The sequence below is a fragment of the Hippopotamus amphibius genome, chromosome 4 (genome assembly GCF_030028045.1).
Source record: "Hippopotamus amphibius kiboko isolate mHipAmp2 chromosome 4, mHipAmp2.hap2, whole genome shotgun sequence".
Taxonomy (NCBI): domain Eukaryota; kingdom Metazoa; phylum Chordata; class Mammalia; order Artiodactyla; family Hippopotamidae; genus Hippopotamus; species Hippopotamus amphibius.
The window spans coordinates 106571985-106592330 of NC_080189.1; the positions used below are offsets into that span (position 1 = coordinate 106571985).

A 20346-nucleotide genomic window follows, 5' to 3' on the forward strand; every position below is an offset into this window, starting at 1 on the left:
GCCCACGCACCACAATGAAGAGTAGCCCCCACTCGCCACAACTAGAGAAAACCGATGCGCAGCAATGAAGACCCAATGCAGCCATAAATAAATAAATAAATAAATAATAAAAATACATGCACCTGTGTTCATATAAGCCATATAGTACCTTCTGAAAAATTACTCCAAGGCTTCTACAATAACTATCTCTGACGATGAGATTATGGGTAGATTGTTTTTCTGGTTTACTTGTATTTTCTATTGTTTCTGAAACAGACATAATTACTTTTGTAATAAGCAAAGAGCTATTTTTTAAAAATTAAATAATCAATAAAAACAAAAGCACAGGGACTTCCCTGGTGGCACACTGGTTAAGAATCCACTTGCCAATGCAGGGGACACAGGTTCGAGCCCTGGTCAGGGAAGATTCCACATGCCGCAGAGCAATTAAGCCCATGCGCCACAACTACTGAGCCTGTGCTCTAGAGCCTGTGAGCCACAATTACTGAGCCCAAGTGGTGCAGCTACTGAAGCCTATGCACCTAGAGCCTGTGCTCCGCAACAAGAGAAGCCACCAAAATGAGAAGTACGCACCATAACAAAGAAAAGCCCCTGCTTGCCACAACTATAGAAAGTCCACTCACAGCAACGAGGACCCAATGCAGCCAAAAAAATAAAAATAATTTTAAAATGCATCCTGTTAAAAAAAAAAAGAAAGCATGATTGGGTAAACATTCCCAGGAACTGAAATAATGCACCTTCAAACAGTCATTCTGCTGCAGTCTCCAGCGAACAGGAATAGAAATTTCAGAAGGATGCCCAGAGTAAGGTGAGCTATTTCTGCAACCAGGGACTTACAAAAGGAACCGGCACACCTGCACAGTGACAACACCTGTGTTCACACCTGGCCAGTTCCCAGAGGGCAGTGCAGAGTCGGATGGATAGAGAAATGACTGTCGTCATCCACCCCAACATTTCGGGTGGGGCAATGAGAGGGGTCTCAAAATTCCATCTGAATCCCACATTCTGGGTCCAGACACACTTGTAGGAAAAGCTCAGGGTCTGAATTTCTGTTACTGTTTTTCCCGCTAACTTTATAATAGAAGTTTCCATGTGGGAAACCCTGTTCAAAGGTGGTGTGGTTCTCAGCAAGGCGCTGGAGGATCGCTTGGCCCTCTGGCCCCAAGGTGACACCAGCAGGGCTGCAGGCACAGACTAGCGAGAGCCTCTGCATGGGGACAGGAAATCTCTGGTCCTCACCCCACAGCTCATGATGGACCCGCTGCTGTAATGAGCTTTCTGGAACTACTGCATTTGTAAGTGTACTTTACGTAAAAACAAGATTCAAGGCAGTAACATTTATTTCAAAATACTATTAAACTTTCTAGCGTGCTAAATTCATCCAAAAAATTTTTTTCATAAAAGAGAAGTATTGGCTGAATACAACGCCTTGCCCTCTGCTAACCCTCGTACCCCAGGCAGACACCATCCCCTGTCCTGGGCACGAGCACAGTGCCAGGGGCCCAGAGGGCCTGACACCTTCCCTTCCCTCCAGGAAGTCTTTCTTTATTCCGTTCCGCCATCCGGCTGGCCTAGCCCCTGGGAGCGCCCCTGGAACACGCCTGGAAAACCGCTGCAGAGGGGCGTGGGGGTCTCCACATTCTCGCTCAGAGCCTGACTCTCCTGTGTGTTCAGAAAATGGTTGTCAAATATCTAAATGAAGTCATGGATTCATAAACTGCAGACATGCGATAATGTTTGCTGATTGATGAATTTTTATCTAAGCTTCAGATCTTCAAATCAGTGTAACTGCTTTCAATTGACTATTAACTCAAAGACAGCACTTTCCTTTATAAACCTGTGTTATAACTCAATTTCTATATTTAAATCAGAAGCCTTCCCTTTTAACTAAGTCCCTTACTATTCAAGCCCTGAATCAGCAAGTCAGAAGCTTCAGTTATGAACAAACTTTGGAGTATGTTTAATTCAAGCTCTTCATCTCATAGTCAAGAAAGCAGAAACTGGGGGAGGAAACAGTGACCTGTCGGTGTCACCCAGAAAGTTGGTGGCCGGAGGGTGGGCCTGAGCGAAGCGTTTGGGCAAGTGGACCCAACACACCGCCCGCCGCACTTACCAAGTGTCTGGAGCTTTTCGGTCAGTTTGTCTACATCAACGTGCAGCTGGCTTTCCACAAAGCTTCTTATAAATTTGTTTTTCAGGGCTTTCTAAAGGAAAGTAATATATTTTAACAAAAGTAATCTTACCATTCTTCTTGTCGAATAAGACTTGTTAGGTTTATTCCACATTCCATGATACAAGAGGTAAGCACAAAAAGTGAATCATCTGAAAAAAGGTTCTAAAACGTCCCAGTAAATAACAGGATAACATCTGCTTAGGACTTTATCTTGAAAAACAAAGTAAACAACTTAGGTTATAATTGTAAATATGCACTAATATTGGAAATGAATGAAGTGCTGATTTTTTTGGCAAAACTTTCTATTTTTATTTTTTTACTGGGGTATAGTTTTTTCACAATGCTGTGTTAGTTTCAATGTTGTGTTAGTACAGCGAAGTGGAGTTCCCTGTGCTATTAGTGTACATGTGTCAATCCCAATCTCCCAATTCATCCTCTTCCCCTCCTTGGTGTCCATACGTTGGTCCTCTACCTCTGTGACTCTATTTCTGCTTTGTAAATAAGTTCATCTCTACCATTTTTCTAGATTCCACATACAAGCGATATTATACGATATTTGTCTTTCTCTTTCTGACTCACTTCGCTCTGTATGACAATCTCTAGGTCCATCAATGTCACTTCAGATGGCATTATTTTGTTCCTTTTTATGGCTGAGTAATTAGGGAATGATGAGTTTTGAACAGACCCACAGTTGAAAAGCATAAAAACCACCCAAAAAAGCTTTAATATGAAATTTAAAGCACAAACAAACAATAATGAATTACTGATCATTCTCACAATAGTAACATCTTGCATGGGCAAACAACCAATCATTTACAAAAAAGTTTTCACACATATCCCATTTTATGTCAACATTACCAGTTAACTGGGAAAGCCATGCCCCACGTGACTCTACAGAGTCCTCTAAAGGACCACTCTGGTCCTGCAGACGCAACTGAGCATGGGCTCTCCCAGCCCTTGGTGGCAAAGGGGCCGCCCCTCACCTGCAGCTGGTGGAGCATCTGGCCGTTTCTGCTGCTCTGAAAAACACTGGACAAGTTCAGCAGTGTTTCTGATAAAGTCTTCAGCTTGTCCACAAAATCAAAAGTATGATTTGCCTGTAAAATAAAGCACATTTGGGTATGTCTCTAGTTCAGCCGTGTTACATTGGGAAGATTCTTCAGCACTGTGGCTGCTACAACAAGGAGAGCAGCATTGCATGCAACTCGGCCATCAGAGCAAAGATCTTCCAAGGCCACAGGTCCCCGGGTAAGGTGGCCGTCCCAATGCCCTCTCCCCCAGACTCCTTCTGTCAGGTGCTGCCCACCCATTCACTGTGTGTCCGCAGTATGTAGCTCAGTCTCAGGGACAGCAGACGTCCCCAGTCGTTCTGGCTACGTAACACAACATTTCCTCCTAAACAACACATTCTCAACTAGTATCTGTGTATTTGTTTTACGATACCCAACTCTATTAAAGGTAAAGCAAAACTGAATTATTTATTTCTTGCCGCTGGCAGAGCAAATGAGTATAAGATTTTGTAAAACAATTTGGTATCATAAAAAATATGCATAGTCACTGACCTACAAAAAACACCCCTGCCTTTCTCTCTCAAAATAAAAGGACGCCGTCCTAAGGAAATAATTTAAGCAAAGCTATATCCATGAGGATGTCTATGGCAACATCATTATGTTTTTATACTGAAAATAGTCTAAAGGTAAGGAGATAAGATTAAGGAGGATCTGGGGGTCCAGCCATGTCCCCCTGGGGTCACAATGCCACACAGGTCACACCAGCCCAGGGGCTGGAAAGAAAAAAGAGGCTCCTGCCGCTAATTCCTGTGACAAGCCCAGTACAGGACCGAGCCCCTCGCAGCGCACAGCCGCCTCTGCTGCCCCTGTCTGCCTAGTCCTGACCTGTGCCCCCTCAGCTCTGCTGCCAGGGCTCTGACCAGCAAAGGAGAGCTGCAGCCCGTTCAACACCGCCCTCCTGCCTTCACGTGGACCTGAGATGTGGGCTCACGTGAGCCAGTGTCACTTGTGCACCTGGATAAGCATGAGCCACTGTTCCTAAGGATGAACAAGAAGGGGAAACACCAGGGGACACATGGAAAGACCCTTCTGGTCAAAAGATGAAGCCAGTGTGGGCATCAGAATGAAGGTCTTTATCTGGAACGGATTTCATGAAAGACAGGAGAAAATGTAGACAGAATCTGCGTTGTCCAAGGACAGAGAGACGACGCTGCCTGTGAATGCTCCTGAAACAGTTACCTGCAGACACCCGAGCAAAAGTTAAATCAACACGAGAACACAGAAAGGATAACGCGCCATGAGACCACTCGACAGAGAATTAATTTTAAATAACAGTGAGCGAGGTTCTGAATTTCATCCAAATGCCAATGATAATTCTTGAAAGAAAAAAATTATTGAAATTACAATAGCAAAGTTACAACAACAGTGTAAACACCAGCTGCTCACTGTGTGTGATGCTCAGGTTTCAAACTCCGACATAGAAGAAGCCGCGGTGCATGCAGGAGGTGGGACGGAGTGAAGCCAAGCTTCTCACGTAAGAAATAAGTGAGTCTCAGCACTGATAACTGGGAAGAGGATACACATGATGTTAAAAAAACAGAAGACAGAAAACAAAGGAGGAAAATAGACCCTCGAGAACAAATTCCTCTGGCAGAAGAGAGGAAAAAAGAACCACAGCACAAGCATAAACCTCAAAGCTACGGAGGGCGATGAAGTAACGCTAAGCTCGTCAGAGTTATGACAACAACTGCAAGTGGGTTAAAGTATCATAAGTCAAAGGCTAGGATGTTCAGACCCATTTAATTAAGTTACTCAACAAATATCCTCCAAGGGTCTCTCTCCAGGCATAGGTGTAGGTGCTAAAATTACAGCTATGAACAAAATAAAACCCTTTTCTGAATTAAGATTATGTTATATTGCAGAGACAAAACTATCAAAGCCAACTGTATTTCTATATTGAATCAAAAACAGAAGATTTTAACAATTAAGCAAAAAACATAAAAGCTAGAAATGTTAAAAGTAAAAAAATCAAATTCATTGCAAAAAGGATAAATAGAATAAAGATCATTTTACTCTGAAATAAATTCAGAATTTACAGTGACTAATATTTCTACACCTTGTAACATATCATTAAAAGATAGAGTAAATGTGCCTAGAAATAAGAACAGAATTTTGTAAAAACTGAACAGGAGGCAACATTAATGCACTGCACTGAGCCTTTGTAAGATCACACAGAGAGCATTTAAAAATGAGTGGTGAACAAGACCCCCTGCTTTGGGTTATATGCTTGGTGGTCTTAGCCAAGTTACTTAAATACTACTTTGAAAAGATACATGCACCCCAATGTTCATAGCAGCACTGTTTACAATAGCCAGGACATGGAAGCAACCTAAATGTCCACTGATGGATGAATGGATAAAGAGGATGTGGTACATATATACAATGGAATACTACTCAGCCACAAAAAGGAACGAAATCTTGACATTTGCAACAACATAGGTGGAACTAGAAGGCATTATGCTAAGTGAAATAAATCAGAGACAAATACCATATGATTTCACTTATATGTGGAATGTAAAACACTAAACAAATGAACCAACATAACAAAACAGAAACAGACTCGTAGATGCAGAGGATAAACTGGTGGTCTCCAGTGAACTAGGTGAAGGGGATCGAGAGGCACGAGCTTCCCGGAGAAACCCCTCCACCCCTGGGCAGCAGCATCTGGGACCCGTGGAAGCCTAGGGGCACCAGATGAACCAAGCAGATCAAAATAACAGCACAAAGCCATCCTTGGAACCACTGCCCACAAAGGAGGCTGAGACCTCTGTGGTAAACCTAAAGAAGGGACTGTCTGCAAAAATTCCAGATCTTCTTACAGACTCTCTGAATGTAACAGCCAAAACGCCCACAGCACAACTGAACATCACCCACCACACACAGAACCAAAGAACTCACAAGCAAACAACCGATGCCAGTGTTGAGATCAATCCGATGCTGGGATGATCTGGCCAGTATTTTAAAGCCGTTATCATAGAAATGCTTCGACAAGCAATTAAAAAGTGTCTTGAAACAAATTAAACAGCAGAAAACCTCAACAAGGAAATACAAGTTATTAAAAAGACAGATAAGCACGGGTTAGTACAGAACTGAAAAAAGCCATAACGTAAAGTGTTTTAAACTTGCTGGATGGTCTCAAGTAGAAGACTAGAAATGACAGAGGACAGAACCAGTGAACTTGAGGACAGGTCAATACACTTCACCCAATCTAAGCAAGAGGAAAAAACAGACAACAAAGTGGCCAGAGCTTCAGGGACCTGTAGGACAATAATAAGAGTCCATGATCATATCTCTGAGTCCCAGAAAGACAGGAGAAACAGAGTAAGGCTGAAAGGTTGTTGGAATAAATAACAGCTGAAAACTTCCCCAAACTGGTGAAATACAAAAACTTACAAGACTTCCCTGGTGGCGCAGTGGTTAAGAATTTGCTTGCCAGTGCAGCGGACACGGGTTTGAGCCCTGCTCTGGGAAGATCCCACATGCTGCTGAGCAATTAAGCCCGTGCGCCACAACTACTGAGCCTGCACTCCAGAGCCTGTGAGCCACAACTACTGAGCCCGTGTGCCACAACTTCAGAAGTCCAAGGGCCTAGAGCCCATGCTCTGCAACAAGAGATGCCACCACACTGAGAAGCCCATGCACCGCAAAGAAGAGTAGCCCCTGCTCACCACAACTAGAGAAAGTCTGTGCACGGCAACACCCAACACAGCCAAAGATAAAAATTTTTAAATAACAATAATAAATTTTTTTAAAAATTACAGAATCAAGAACTTGAGCAAAACCTTCAGAAGATTACAGGGAGATGACACGGCTCTGAGCTCAGAGCCCTGCCCGGAAGTGGGCATGAATCTGAGATGCCACAACCTCAAGTCTTGTTTCCACGTCTGTCTCATTGGGAGAAACAGCGCGTGAAGCTCTGTTTTCACCTACTTACCACCTAATAACTGCTGGTTTTAGAAAATGCCCTAAGTTTCTCTTACTCACAGTTCATTTTTGTTAGGAAAGAAGGAAGGGAGGGAGGGAGGGAAGGCGGGAGGAGGAAGCAAAGAAGGAAGGAACGAGTGAACTGGGTCGCAGCACGAGATCTTCGCTAGGGTTTATTTTTCCTGCTGCCTTCCCTATTTCTTCATGTGCATCAGACTCCTCAGAATTCAGACCATTTGCTGACTGCTCCCGAGGGGAACGAGGCAGAGGAATTTGAAGATTTGAACAGAAAGCAAGTAGGGATTTTCATAATAAATAAAAGAAAGGCTTTTTTCTGATCTGGCCAGAATCAGGAAGGGCAGAACCCAGGGAGGGGACAGCCCCTTCCCCACAACCCATTTCTCTCTAAAGAGGTCCTTCCTCTGCATCTCGACAGGATCAGGAGAAAAGAGGAAGGTCGCTCCACGGCCCTAGAAACAAAGGGGCCTCGGCCTGACCTTCCCCAGGACAGAGGGTCGGCTGCACCGGGCGTCCTGGCGGAGGGACCTGGTAGCATCTTCAAGACAACAAAGCACACGTGTGACGCTCTGCCTCCTCCCAGCTGACACCCGAATCCACTGCAATGCCAGGCGGCAGGATGGAAAGACTTCCCTGGACGCGGTCAGACGCACATCTCTTGCTCCCTAATACCCAACTCCAAGTGTTCAAAGTGCTTCGTGAAAAGGTCATCTCCCTTTCTACTCTGTGCCCCAGGAACCCGTTCCAAGCCCAGAGGAAACACTGCCCTCAGCTCCCTGCACATCGTCCTGAAGCTTTCTGTACACTTAGGAGAACAGGTGCACACGTTGGTGACCTGCTTTTCTTCACTGGGACACCCCACGTTCTTCCACACCTCCCTGAAATATGTTTAACAGTATATCTCGGAGCCCAGTCTATATCTAAGTCATTCTTTCCAGTAAGCTGCATGTTTTTCATTTTATGAATGTGCCAACATTTATTTACCCACCGCCTAGTGACAGAGAGCTTGCTTCCCCACTCCTGTTCCCCACTCAAACGTCCTTGTTTTCACATGTGAATAGATATTTTCAACGTGGCCTCACAGACACTGTGCCAACACTCCCCCCAGCAATGCCTGAGAATGCCTGTCCCCTAATACCTCAACCAACACAACGTATGATCTATTGGGGGGCCTTTATCATCCTGATATGGTATCTCATTTGGGGGTTTACATTTTTCCTGCTATAAATAAGTCTGAGCATCTTTTCACATGTTTAAGAGCCGTCGTGGGTTTTTTCCTTCCTTGTGAACTCTCTGTGTATATTCTTTGCTCATTTCCTAATGGGCTTTTTTAGTGATTAAACAATTAAAATGTTGGTGAATGCAGCCCCACCCACAAGAGGACAGCACATCTTGTGTGCCGGCTTGGAGAGGAAGAGGAAGATGGCACAGTGACCCACCGCGGAGGGCCTGGCAAGAGCAGAGCCCTCTCGGTGCAGAGGCCGCCTTCCAGAGTCAAGCACTGACGACCCCACTTTGTACTCTCCTCCAATGAGGACCAAGGGACCCAGAGGAGCCCAAGAGGGGTTTGGAGTCAAAGGACATGAGTTGGAGCCCTGGCTGGCCAAGGCTGTGGGGAGACCCCGAGAGCCTGTCTCAGCTCTGGGGCCAGTTTATAGCGCGGACCAGCAAGGGTGCTCATCTCTCACTGTGCCTGGACATGGCCGGCTGTCTGTTCTGGGCCTGCCACCTCACGGCTGCGACCTTACATACCCTGTGGCATTGGAGGTGAGGACAGATGATGGCAGTGCACAGACAGCCAAGTCTATGCAGGAGCAGGGGCGCCTCGGGGCTGCGGGTCATCCAGTTTCACAGACAAGTGCATTCACAGACCTACTGACACTGCTTTCTTAGGGAAGTGCTGCTTTACGGAGGATTATATCAGACTAGTCTATTCATAAGTGTAGTCACTTCTTCTCTGGGCAGCTTTGTTGCGTTCTGATCAAATGTTCCCTGTTGAACACTGCACCCACCCCAGCATCTTGCTCTGGGCTGAACTACTGAAGACTTGCTTTCAGATCACTGCTCAGATGCCTGCCGTCTGACAGCGGGTGGCCGTGAATTCCGTTCCCTCTGCAGGGCTCCCGGGGACGGTCCCCACCTCCCGGGGTCACACAGCTCTGTGCACACAAACAGTCCTATGTGCAGGGCACGTGTGCCTCCAGCCTGTGTCGGCTTCTTTCACAGACTCCAGTCCTGGGCAGCTCCCACCTCACTGACATTTTTCATCTTTGACAAGTAGCTGCAGTCCTTGCTAGAAGCAAGGGTGACAATGGATGGGCGTGCAGGTGACAAGGTGAGCTGCCCTTTCCCAGGACCTGCTCTGGGCCTGGACCCCAGTTAGGTGTTTCACACATGATGCTACTGACATCCTACACCCCACAGCTCAGGTCTGCAAAGAACAGGTGCTTCTGCTTCCGTGGAGGGAAGGCCACTGTCACCCCCCAGGTGTGTGATGGGGGAGGGCCCCAGATGCCTGACAGCACCCCCTCCCTGTTCACACAGCATCTTCCAGGAGTGGAGTCCAGGGATGGGCCCCCAGCCTCGCAGGGGCAGGGAGGGGCCCTTGTCTGGCCGTCAAGGGGGCCGCCGGCCTGACCTGCGGGATCAGCACATGGGAGGCCTGGTACTCACTTCAGCTCCTGCCCTGACGCTAGGCCTCCAGCCGCCTGCCCGGCTCCAGTCCAGGCTGAGACCCCACACCCCGACCACAGAGGGCTCGCGGCAGGTCCTCAGGGACGGTCTGGGTCCCTCCCGCCTGACCCCTGCACTCGGGCCACCACATTGGCCCAGGACCAGCGGCCACCCCTCTCCAGACACACGCCCAAGTGAGGCAGAGACCCCCAGCCCCAGCCCTGCCTGCCCTGGCCACCCCTGCTCTGTCTGTCTCCGCCCCAGGGCCCCCGTCCAGCTCTACACGCCCTTGTGTTCCAGGGTTTCTCAGCCTCAGCACCACTAACCCTCCTCACTAAGGGCCTGTCCTGTGCCTGCAGGGTGTCCGGCAGCCTCCCTGGCCTCCACCCCAGATGCCAGCAGCGAGCCCTGGTTGTGGGGACAAAACTGTGTCCAGACACTGCTGCAGGTGCTCTGGGGGCAAAGCTCCCCACTCCCCGCACCCCGGGCTGAGAACCACTGGTCTGTGCCAGCTCCTTCTCCTTCCTTTCACCACTCCCACCCCCCGTCCCAGCCCGGGAAACAAAGTCTATCCAGAAACAGCATTCGCAGAGAAGATCCAAAACTACACTCGAGTCTCCCAGAAACCACGGGTCTCCCTCAAGACTCCACGTTACTGGGAGGCAAAGGCCTCTTTAAAGGGACAGTGACAAGGGACCAGTCACAGGTGGGGGGGGGGGGCCACGCCCAGGCTTCCCGACGTGCACACGTGTTTCTCTTCACAACACTGTGCTGCTTGGTGCCGCCCCCAGAGTTACAAGTCGAACCAGAGAAAATTACCAATTTTATATGTTTTTTCCTACAAATATGGCAACGTCATGTGGTTCCTCCTAGTCGTAATGGAGACAATAAGACCAAGGAGTAAATAACATACAACACAGGCCCTTCCATCCTTACAGGTGACGTGGCTTCATGCACCGTAAGCTGGCCGAGCTTCTAGGGTCTCCCAGCCACGCAGTACGTTAGACGAGAGTCTGATGCGCAGAACCGGGGACACGCTCGCCACCACACCTGTCGTGGCCGACCCCCACTCCCCCGTGCAGGCCTGCATATCCCTCCCCTAAATGCTCTTCCAAATCCCCCTTCCCAGGGGGACGAGTTGCTCGCCTCCATGCCCTGTGCTGCAATGAACAAATCTCTCATCGCATTATTTCTGAATTATTTCTTCAGATATTTGTCTTGTTTCCCCACTGCAGGGTGAGCTCTTCAGAAGCAAGGCTGTCATACGAACCGTTGTATCACAGAACACAGCACGGTATGTAATACTATGGCACATATAATATATTACTGATAATATCATTGTGTAATAATATATAATAATAATAAATTCATGGCCTGTTTTTCAATTTGAATTTAAAATAAAGCTGTGATATAGAGCCATTTTCTGTGAAATTTCTCAACTATGCACATCCCTTAAAAGCCTGTGGCACTGAGATAACCTGAGTAACACTGGCTTTGGCTCCAGGCCCCTCTGAAGCTCAGCACTGAAAGGATGAACTCCTGACACATGTCCAGATTCATAATGTCCCTTCACTGTGAGAGTCCACACTTTGAGTAGACATTCTCAAGATAAAAGCAGACGTTATTAAGCACACTCAGAATAAACTAAAGCAAATGCAGCCCTGCACTAAGTCACATGCAGGAAACAGAGGCCCTGTGGCAACCATGAGGGCAGGAAACATGAACTTGTAAAAGCTACTCTGACCAAACCTAATGCAACTGCTCGGATGACCACACACCAGCACTAACTTTTTAGCTTTTAAGGTGTCAGTACTATCTGAAGCTTGGAAGTTTAGCATTAATAGAACTTGGTGTCTCTTCCTTTGGGTCTGACAGGCCCCATGGCCGCCTCAAGTCCCTCAAGGGTGCCTGCAGGCTCATAAGCCACTATGAGACAAGGAGACAAGACCCCCAGAAAATACAGCACCCTCATCTCAAAGGAAAGTGCAAATATGAACAATGATAAATCCTGCATCAAATGGGTTTGAGAAGGTAAGAAACATAAGGAAGGGAAAACACGCAGAGCTGTGCGGTGTCCAGACTCCTCCAGGGAAGCTTTTTGGCCTCTTCACCTGAGCTCACCTGCCACCAGCTCGGGAAGCGTCACTGCCAGACCCAGACCACACACACAGGGTTGGACTCTTCCTTCATCACCAGACGCACCGAGCAAAGCAGATGCTCACCTGTCTCCACGTCTTCTCCACGTCTCCCTGGGACCACCTGAACCGGCCTACTTTTGTCTAAGTGTCCTCCCTGCATTAGTTACTCCAAATAATACTTCCTGCCCCCGAAATGTCCTCTGAGAGAATGACACAGCACATCCAAGTTCAACAACAAGGGGGACAGGAAAAAATATTCAGGGCAAAATAAACTGTACTCCACATAAGAAAACTGTGTGATCCGAGCTACACAACAATCATGTTGAATATTTTAACAGGCTGCTTCCCACTGTACCGCTTGTATGGTCTGTAACACCCTCATTCATTCAAACTCACCTTCTGAATGACCTTATTAATCTCTGGAGTGTTTGGTGTGTACAGTATTTTTCCGTGTAACACAGGTTTTAGGAAAGACCACACCAAAGCGCCGTTTGGAGACTGTAGAATTTCCTGATAAATCTTCAAGCAAAACGGTGCTGTCACAATTGAAAAAAAAAAAAAAGTGTTACTCATGACACAGGTGCCCAGGATGACAGGGAAATTCACTCATGTAGCCAAGACTTTCCAATGAGTGGTTTATATAATTTTTCAGGACTCAATTCTAAAATTGGGCAGTAAGTTTAGAGATATTTTTTCTTGTTCTTGTCTTTAGCAGCTCTTGTCTCAAAACTCTGAACTACCATGTTCCCTTCAATACTTTGAAAGAGAGGAAAGTATGACCTTCACATTTTTAAACTGTCATCAGTAAGAGTACTAAATAATGACAAAGACACCTGAAAATGAAAACAGTAATGAAAAGGGAATGCATCTGGTTTTTAATCTAGAAAATCTTCATTTCAACAGTCACAGTATTGAGACTGGAATTAGGTTTTTCTTATGAAATCAGCTTTATAAATTGCTACTGAATTTCCTTTGCTGCACCTATACATAATTATTGCACTGACTGCTTCTGATACATTAAATCGCCTTGTTTTCACCCAAACATCAAGTCCTCATGTTGGCACCCATACTGCTGTTGTGCTGGCTGGTTTCAGTGGAAGGTTTACTAGACTAAACCAATAGGTACCTAATGAAGGTGGAGCCTTCACCACAGTAATGATTAATAATCAAATCTTAAAGGTTTTAAGCTAGTTAGTGGTAAATACTTCAGTATAATGAGTTCTTTTACTCCTGAAGAGAACACTTAAAATGAAAATATTATCTTAGCTTTGATATCATGATCTATAACACCTGAGATATGAAAATTACTGTTGTGATAATTTTCACTATTAGTTTCATTTTCCTAAATTCCCCATTTGAAAAGAAAAATTCTTTTTATTCAACAAATACAATAAAATTGATAAAAATAATTCCATAAAATATAATTTAAGAGCATGACTACATAATGACTTTTTACAGCATTAATTACAGAGGTTGTTCTTACTTGTATCTTAACAACTTACACTTTAAATTAAAAGCTTAATATAGATGGCAGCAATTTTTACTTCGGAAAAGACATAATCATATGTACGGACAGAACAAGAAATCTGAAACCAGGAATCCCGACATCTACCACATGTGAGCTATGTGGGCTTGGGCAAGTCACTTAGCCCTCTCTGAGCTTCTCTCATGGTACTCAAAAAATGAGGGTACTGATATTGTCTACAGTTCGTGTGGCAATCATTTGAAATAAATATATGAAAGGACCAAGAAAAACGGGTCCTTGATGTTAGCTAAATGACCAGATGGATGAACGGATGGATGGGTCCATGGATAGAAAGATGGAAAGATAAATGGATAGATGGATGGATAGATGATTGGATGATTGGATTTGATGAACAAAATAATAATCCTCAAAAAACCCATATGCAAGAAGAAAAAAAAGGAGGAAATGAGGATTAGGGAAGGAGACAACAAAATTATTCCACCTGAACAGCCTTAATATGCACCTACACTGCCACGTTATATCTTGTTCGACCACTATCAGGCTATCCATCAGCTGGTGAACACACGGACACACTGTCTCCAGGGCAGCTCTGAGGAGACCCTGCAGCCCCACCTCTACATAATTCCACTTTCTCCTTTCCTCCGGTCCCACCAACACCTCTGTCCAACCCAGGCACAAGTATGTAAAGAGGTGTCTTGGGTACAGTAGGCGTAATTCTAAGACAGTCTTGTGGCCTTGTTCTGCAGACAGAACCTGCAGATATCACGGATACCACACCCACAGTTAGGTTACACGGCCACGGTGCAGGGATTCTGACTTGGAGGTGATCAAAGGGGAGGTTATCCTGGCTGGGTCATCAGCTAAACCCTTTAAAAGAGACCGGAAGCCTCAGAGTCAGAGAGATGCTCTGCTGTCCTTGAAGATGCAACCTCCAGGGGTTCCACAGCTGCAAGGAACCAAATTCTACCAACAACCACTTCCAACGAGACTTCAGCCCTGGCCAACACCTTCCCTGGAGCCTGTGCAATCCAGAGAGAAGACCCAGCTGATCAGTGTTCAGACTGTGACCTACAGAGACCATGAGGTGATGAGTGTGTTGTCCCAAACCCCTGACTTGACTGTGCAGCACAGAAGAGTGACTAATATACTGGGACACACCAGTACCATCATGTACAGGTATCAGCCCCAGCACACCTCACAACAACCTTATGAGGCAGGTACTATGTTTGCATGTCATACGTGAGGTAAACATGATTCACAGACATGAAGTCACACGACCAAAGATGCACAACTAGTTGGTAGGGCTGAACAGTCTAAACCTAAACCCTTACCAGTGTGTTTAGTCCCTCTTTCTAATTAAAATGCATCCACTTAAAGTGGGGCCAGGACATCGCTTTTAAGGCTGCTGTTATTTGCTACTGAGCTTCATATAGAAGGCAAATTTGAGGGAAACCACATACAGTTCTCCTGGCTTCATGAGACAGCCATTCTGCCAGCACCAAAAGGGCTTGGGCTTCAGGTTCCCTGGACCTAGTTCCTCGGCATCACAGGTGAGAGAATCACCCTGTGCTCAAGGGTGCAGGGGTCTTGCAAAGCCCACTGCGATGCCAGCATTTGCTCACCTTACAGAAAACAAAGGATGCAGGTTGGAGAGTGCAGGTAATAAATTCCTTGGAAATATGTACCCACTTTCAACACAGACAGAACACCTTATGTAAAGCAGGGCTAATTATCCAAATGCAAATTCATCTAAACACACATCAATGACTGTTTTCTTACTTGCATCCTCAGGAATGTTGAATTTTTCTTTGTCATCTCCTAAGAGTTCATTAACTCTAGGTAAGTTAAGAAAGGTGTCAGAGTTGCTAAAGAAAGATGCGTGGTCCTTGCAAACCATCTTCATCAAAGACCGGAAAGAACCAAAGGCTGAACTTCTGGCCTGGTGACTTTGTGAAGCCTGAGAACATAAGAAAAATAAACTGCAGGCAAACAGTGGCTTAGAGTGACTCTATCACAGGCTCCCTCCTCCAACTGAGTATGTAAGGTCATCACCAAGTTGAAGGTATGGAATCTCAGCTTTAGTCTTTTCTGTTCTTGAAATGCTATGCAATTCCCTGCAATGATTTTTCTGGTCCACATGGTTGAAGAGACAAATGTGTGTGCGTGTGTGTGTGTGTGTGTCTCTCTCTCTCACACACACACACAACCAGCTAATCTTTGCTGTCTGCCCAGTGATAAATTATTAGTCCATGAAACATCACTAACTCAGACTAATTAATAGTGTGAATATGTGTCTCTACAGCCAAATTTCCCAGATGCTTGAGGGCTATCAGCTCACGCCTCAGCTGAGGAACACCCCGCATCCCGCCTTGGAGGCACGACCAAGGACGCGCCATCTGCCCCTCCCCCTGCCTCTCCCCCTCCTCAGGCCCCCACACGACCCCCTCCCCCACCAATTCCATTCCAGGCAGAGAGAGTCCAAGCAAAACGAACATCAGGCTAGTAACCTCATTTAACTTCGTGTTCGTATTTACAAGCAAACAACCTGTAATCTCTAAGCAAATAATCTGCGTGCAAATAAATGCCTTAACGCTTTTGAAAGCAATGTAGTCTCTGAGTGAAGTTAAACAGGCCCTGGAACCTCCTTTGCGCGGATAATAAATTCAGTGGCTTCTGACATCACAGAAAATGCATGAACTGCCGCCTCCACGTGTGTGGACGTGCATCCCCAGGTCTGCTTCCTCAGGTTCTGAAGGAGACCCCAGGCCTCCAGAGCCGCTGAAAGGGACCCTCGTCCCCGTGCTTTGTCATCAAATGCACATTTTAGATATTGGAAGAGAAAGAAAGGCCAAGGAGCAAATACAAAGACAGAGCAAGTCTGCACCTTCCCCGGGGCCAAGACCAAGCACCCACCTGCTGGAAGTCGGGCGCGTCCAGCAAGGCAGTGATCTTAAGTTCACGGAGGAATCCAGGAAGGTGTTCGAGGACCTGGCCAGCTCTGGGGAGCAGGTGGCTGAGGCCGCTCACGACGTCCAGCAGGGAGCTGAGCAGGCCGCTGGCTTCCTTGGGGAGCAGCGTCTCAAAGGGAAACACAACAGGACGTGAGCAGCGCCGGGCCTGGTCCCTCACGAGCACCGTCTGAGCGGTACAGAGAGCGAGAGCGCTACTTATTGCCTTGACCCTGGAGACGCCTCTGTCGTGCCGGATAAAGTCCTTGCCACTGGCTCCGTTTTGGGAGCACACTCAACCGCACCAGCACTGTCAGAACATAACCCAGGAGCGGATGTGATCTGTTGTTAAAATTCAGATCACTTTCAGAATACTTTTTTCTGTCTTTGAGGTGCCCGCAGTGGAAATTTAAGAGGAGGGTCAAGAGAAAAACACCTTTAGGTGTGAAACGGCTTCCACTTACCTACTGCTTCCCTGTGTCACAGCACACACATCGACCGCCCTCCTAACCCCTGAGGGCCATGAGCTGGTGCCGGTTTTGTGGATAAAGAAACAGCTCAGAGAGACTCGAGGGCTTTCCTCACCATCACAGTAGGAAGATGAGGGCCAGGAATGCAACCTGGGTGCGTCCTGGTCCTGGGACCCACCTGTGCTGTCACCACTGACATACTCTGCTTTACTTATTAACTGCATCCTCTCTTTGGGGATGTAAATTCCACAGAGGTAGGGATTTTTGCCTGTCGTGGTCATTGATGTGGCCACAGGGACCAGAACAGCCTCTGGCAATACTGGTTTCTTAGCACAGGGAACTCTACTCAATATTTTGTATAATAATAACCTATAGGGGAAAGAAATCTGGCTCCTCAGGGTTCCGTACCTGCCACTCTGCCCTTGACCTGCAGGACCACGACCCCAGCTCTGTCTCACAGACCCTCCGAGAATAATGATGTGACTGTCATCAGTTAAGGCAACAGAGACACCCGCGGCAGGAGCGAGGTGCGCAGGCTCCTGTCACCTTCCCACTCGCCTTTCTAACTGCAGCTGCACATCAGCAGCGGCCCTCGGGGACGCTGACTGATGGGCGTGACCAGCACTGAGCCCCAGCACCAAGGGCCAGAGAAGCGCACTGGACGTTAACCGCAAATGGCGTTTTGTGAAGCAGACGCACTGCAAGCCAAGGGGACCCAGGAGTGAGCAGAGCCTGCTGGGCCCCCGGCATTGGTGTGGCTCTGTGTGCGTCTGGACGGCGACACAGCATACCAATCAGCTCCCCAGAGCCATACGGACAGGAGCTGGTGGTGCCGACTTCATCGTGTCTGGGAGACTGACTCCAACCATCAGTATTTCATCCTGATGGCCTTTGCCAAAGTAATTATCTGGGCCCGAGAAGCACCACTTTCAAATCAGTGGCTTTTGTGCACCTAACAGAACTGGCCGCTGGTGGTGCCCACGGTGAAGCTGAAGAGCCGCTGTGCGGAGGGGATGCAGGACTCACTGCAGCACGTGACCGTGAGCTGCCAGCACGGATCCCACCACGGTGGAGGTGGTCTTGCAAATCGTGGGGACCTTTAGGAAACGTTCATCCTCCTGTTTATGGGTTTGAAATGAAAATTCTGAAATTTTCAGAATTCTCATTCTGAAGTTAATCTTCGTCCTCAGCATGTGTGCCTCTGTGTGCGTGTGTATCTCTGTGTGCATGTGTATCTCTGTGTGCATGTGTGTGTGTAAAATCCAATTCACCCACTGGATTCTTGCAGTAACTGAAGAGAGAGGGAGACCACAAAGGACACTGGTGGGAATGGCTTTTCCTGAGCCCCAAAACTGTCCTCCCGGACGTGGAGCACCTAAAGCCACCTCTGATCAGCCCAGGTGTCAGCAAATCCATCCCTGGGGAGAAACCTGGAGGGAAACAGTCCCTAAGGGTCAAGGATGCAGGCTCTGGAAACACAAATAAATACTCTAACAGTGGAGGCCGGAAGATGAGCAACTTCTAGAAGAGGTAAAGCCAAGAGCACGTGAGCCAGGCCGGGAGCCAGCGTGCAGCCCACAGGCGTGACTCCTGTCTGCGGAGGGTCGCTGGGCCTGCCCTCGGGCAGCTGTCCCCTCAGGCACCTTCAGCTCCTTCGGTTCCTCCACCCCCCCTCGCCGGGCACCGGCAGCCATGTGGGGGGCAGGGAACAAGCTGGCTCACCCAGGGAGGGGCTGCCCCGTGTCCCCCCCATCTGTGCACCTCCTCCTGGACAGGCCCCAGCAGAGGTGAGCACGTCCCCTCGTGGGACAGAGCCCATGTGCCCCAGGACATGACAGGGGGACGTGGAGGCCACAGCCAAGGCCAGTGGAGCAGCTCTAACTCAGAGGGGGTGCTGGGTGCGGGGGCCAGCAGAACTCAGCCTCCCAGGTAAACTCCAGGCAAGCGCTTGTCACAGAGGAGGGAGCCTGGCCCTGGGCTCAGGTGGGGACTTTGACAGCTGGTCCTTCCCTGCTGAGCACGTTGACACCAAGGACCCCAGAAAGTCTCCTGAACACCCCAGATTCCGAGCCCCGCCCCAAGGCTGCGAGGCCTGCACCTGCCCTGTTGCCCCCGGACTCATCCCCATAGGGCCCCCAGGCCCCGCAGCCATCTGCCCCTTACTTTGTAAACGAAATTCCGCAGGTCCAGGTTCCGACCCATCAGCACAATCAGAGAAAACACCTGGGCCCGGGGCAGGCCGCACAGCTCCCTCGCTGCGGACCCGGACTTTCCATCCTCAGGGAACCGGAGCAGCAGACGAAGAACATCCCCATCACACCTTCCAGACAAAGCCACCGTCAGGGCGCTCGAGAGAACCTGTGTCAAAGTACGTGGGCCGGGCGTGACTACACCTGAGACATGCAGCCCCCAGACTGAGGGCTCCCCCTGATGACGCGGCCCTCGAAAGCCCATTTCCCAAAACGCTGAGGAATCGCCTATGATTTCATGGGTCCCAAACTTCTGTTCTATTTCAAACACTTCGAATGGAAAGGTTTCTGAAATACCACATAATTCCCTGACTCTGCAAGCAACCTGCCCTGTGTGAGGACCTGGGAGCAGCTCGAGCCCTGCATCCTGCCCTCCACCCGCGATGTTCTCAGGAGAATCTCCTGTGTCTCCTTCTCCCGACATTAAATCTTAGCCTTTGCTCTCAGGTTATCAGTTTTCATTTTCCACTGGTATCAGTGTGAACTATTTTTTTTCTCCTCCATCTCCAAATTGAAAACCAGATTTCCAAGCTCATTATCATTTTTGAGAACAAAAAGCAAATAAACTGAAAAGGAGGGACAGAGGACAGCTGTGCTGGTGTCTGGTCATCACTGCTGCCTGCGTGAAAGCCGGAGCTGTGTCTCTGCCTAAGGATGACTTTCAATGAACGAGCTTTGTAACATGACAAATCATAAGGCAGAATTTTTTAAAAAACAGGCTTCCTGTTGTGTTTATACTCTGATGGGTGTGATTACTGCGAAACGTTCGGGCCAAGCAAGCCCCTCTGTGAGCGGGAGCCCTGTGAGCAGGAAGAAGTCATCAGATACCTTCATGGAGTGCCAAAGAACTCCCCCAAGTCACTGAGAAACAGCAGCATGGGTTAATGGGGGTTCTCCAGAGGAACAGAACCAACAGGATGTGCATGTTCTGAGAGATTACTTTGAGGTGCTGGCTCACTCCATTGTGGGGCTTGGCAACACCTGCAGGGTGGCCTGCCGTCGGGAGACCCAGCGAGACATCAGCAAGGGGTGTGACAGCTCAGCCCCAGCAGCCTCTTCCCAGGGGAACCGCTTTCCTTTTTCTTAGTCCTTCAACTGATTGGATGAAGCCCACCCACATTAAGAAGCACAGTCTACTCAGAGTCTACTGATTTCAGTGTTAATCTTATCCAAACAATAACTTCACAGGGACGTCCG

At 47.9% G+C, this 20346-nt stretch overlaps 1 protein-coding gene across 1 annotated transcript in view; it reads right to left on the reverse strand.

Annotated features, from left to right (window-relative positions):
• ABCA13 (ATP binding cassette subfamily A member 13) overlaps positions 1–20346 on the reverse strand; it is a 324555-nt gene that overhangs the window by 212500 nt on the left and 91709 nt on the right. The window contains 6 exon segments of the mRNA XM_057732590.1: positions 2114–2204; positions 3157–3270; positions 12393–12532; positions 15262–15439; positions 16396–16560; positions 19064–19258. Of these exon segments, the coding sequence (XP_057588573.1) occupies positions 2114–2204; positions 3157–3270; positions 12393–12532; positions 15262–15439; positions 16396–16560; positions 19064–19258 (883 nt within the window).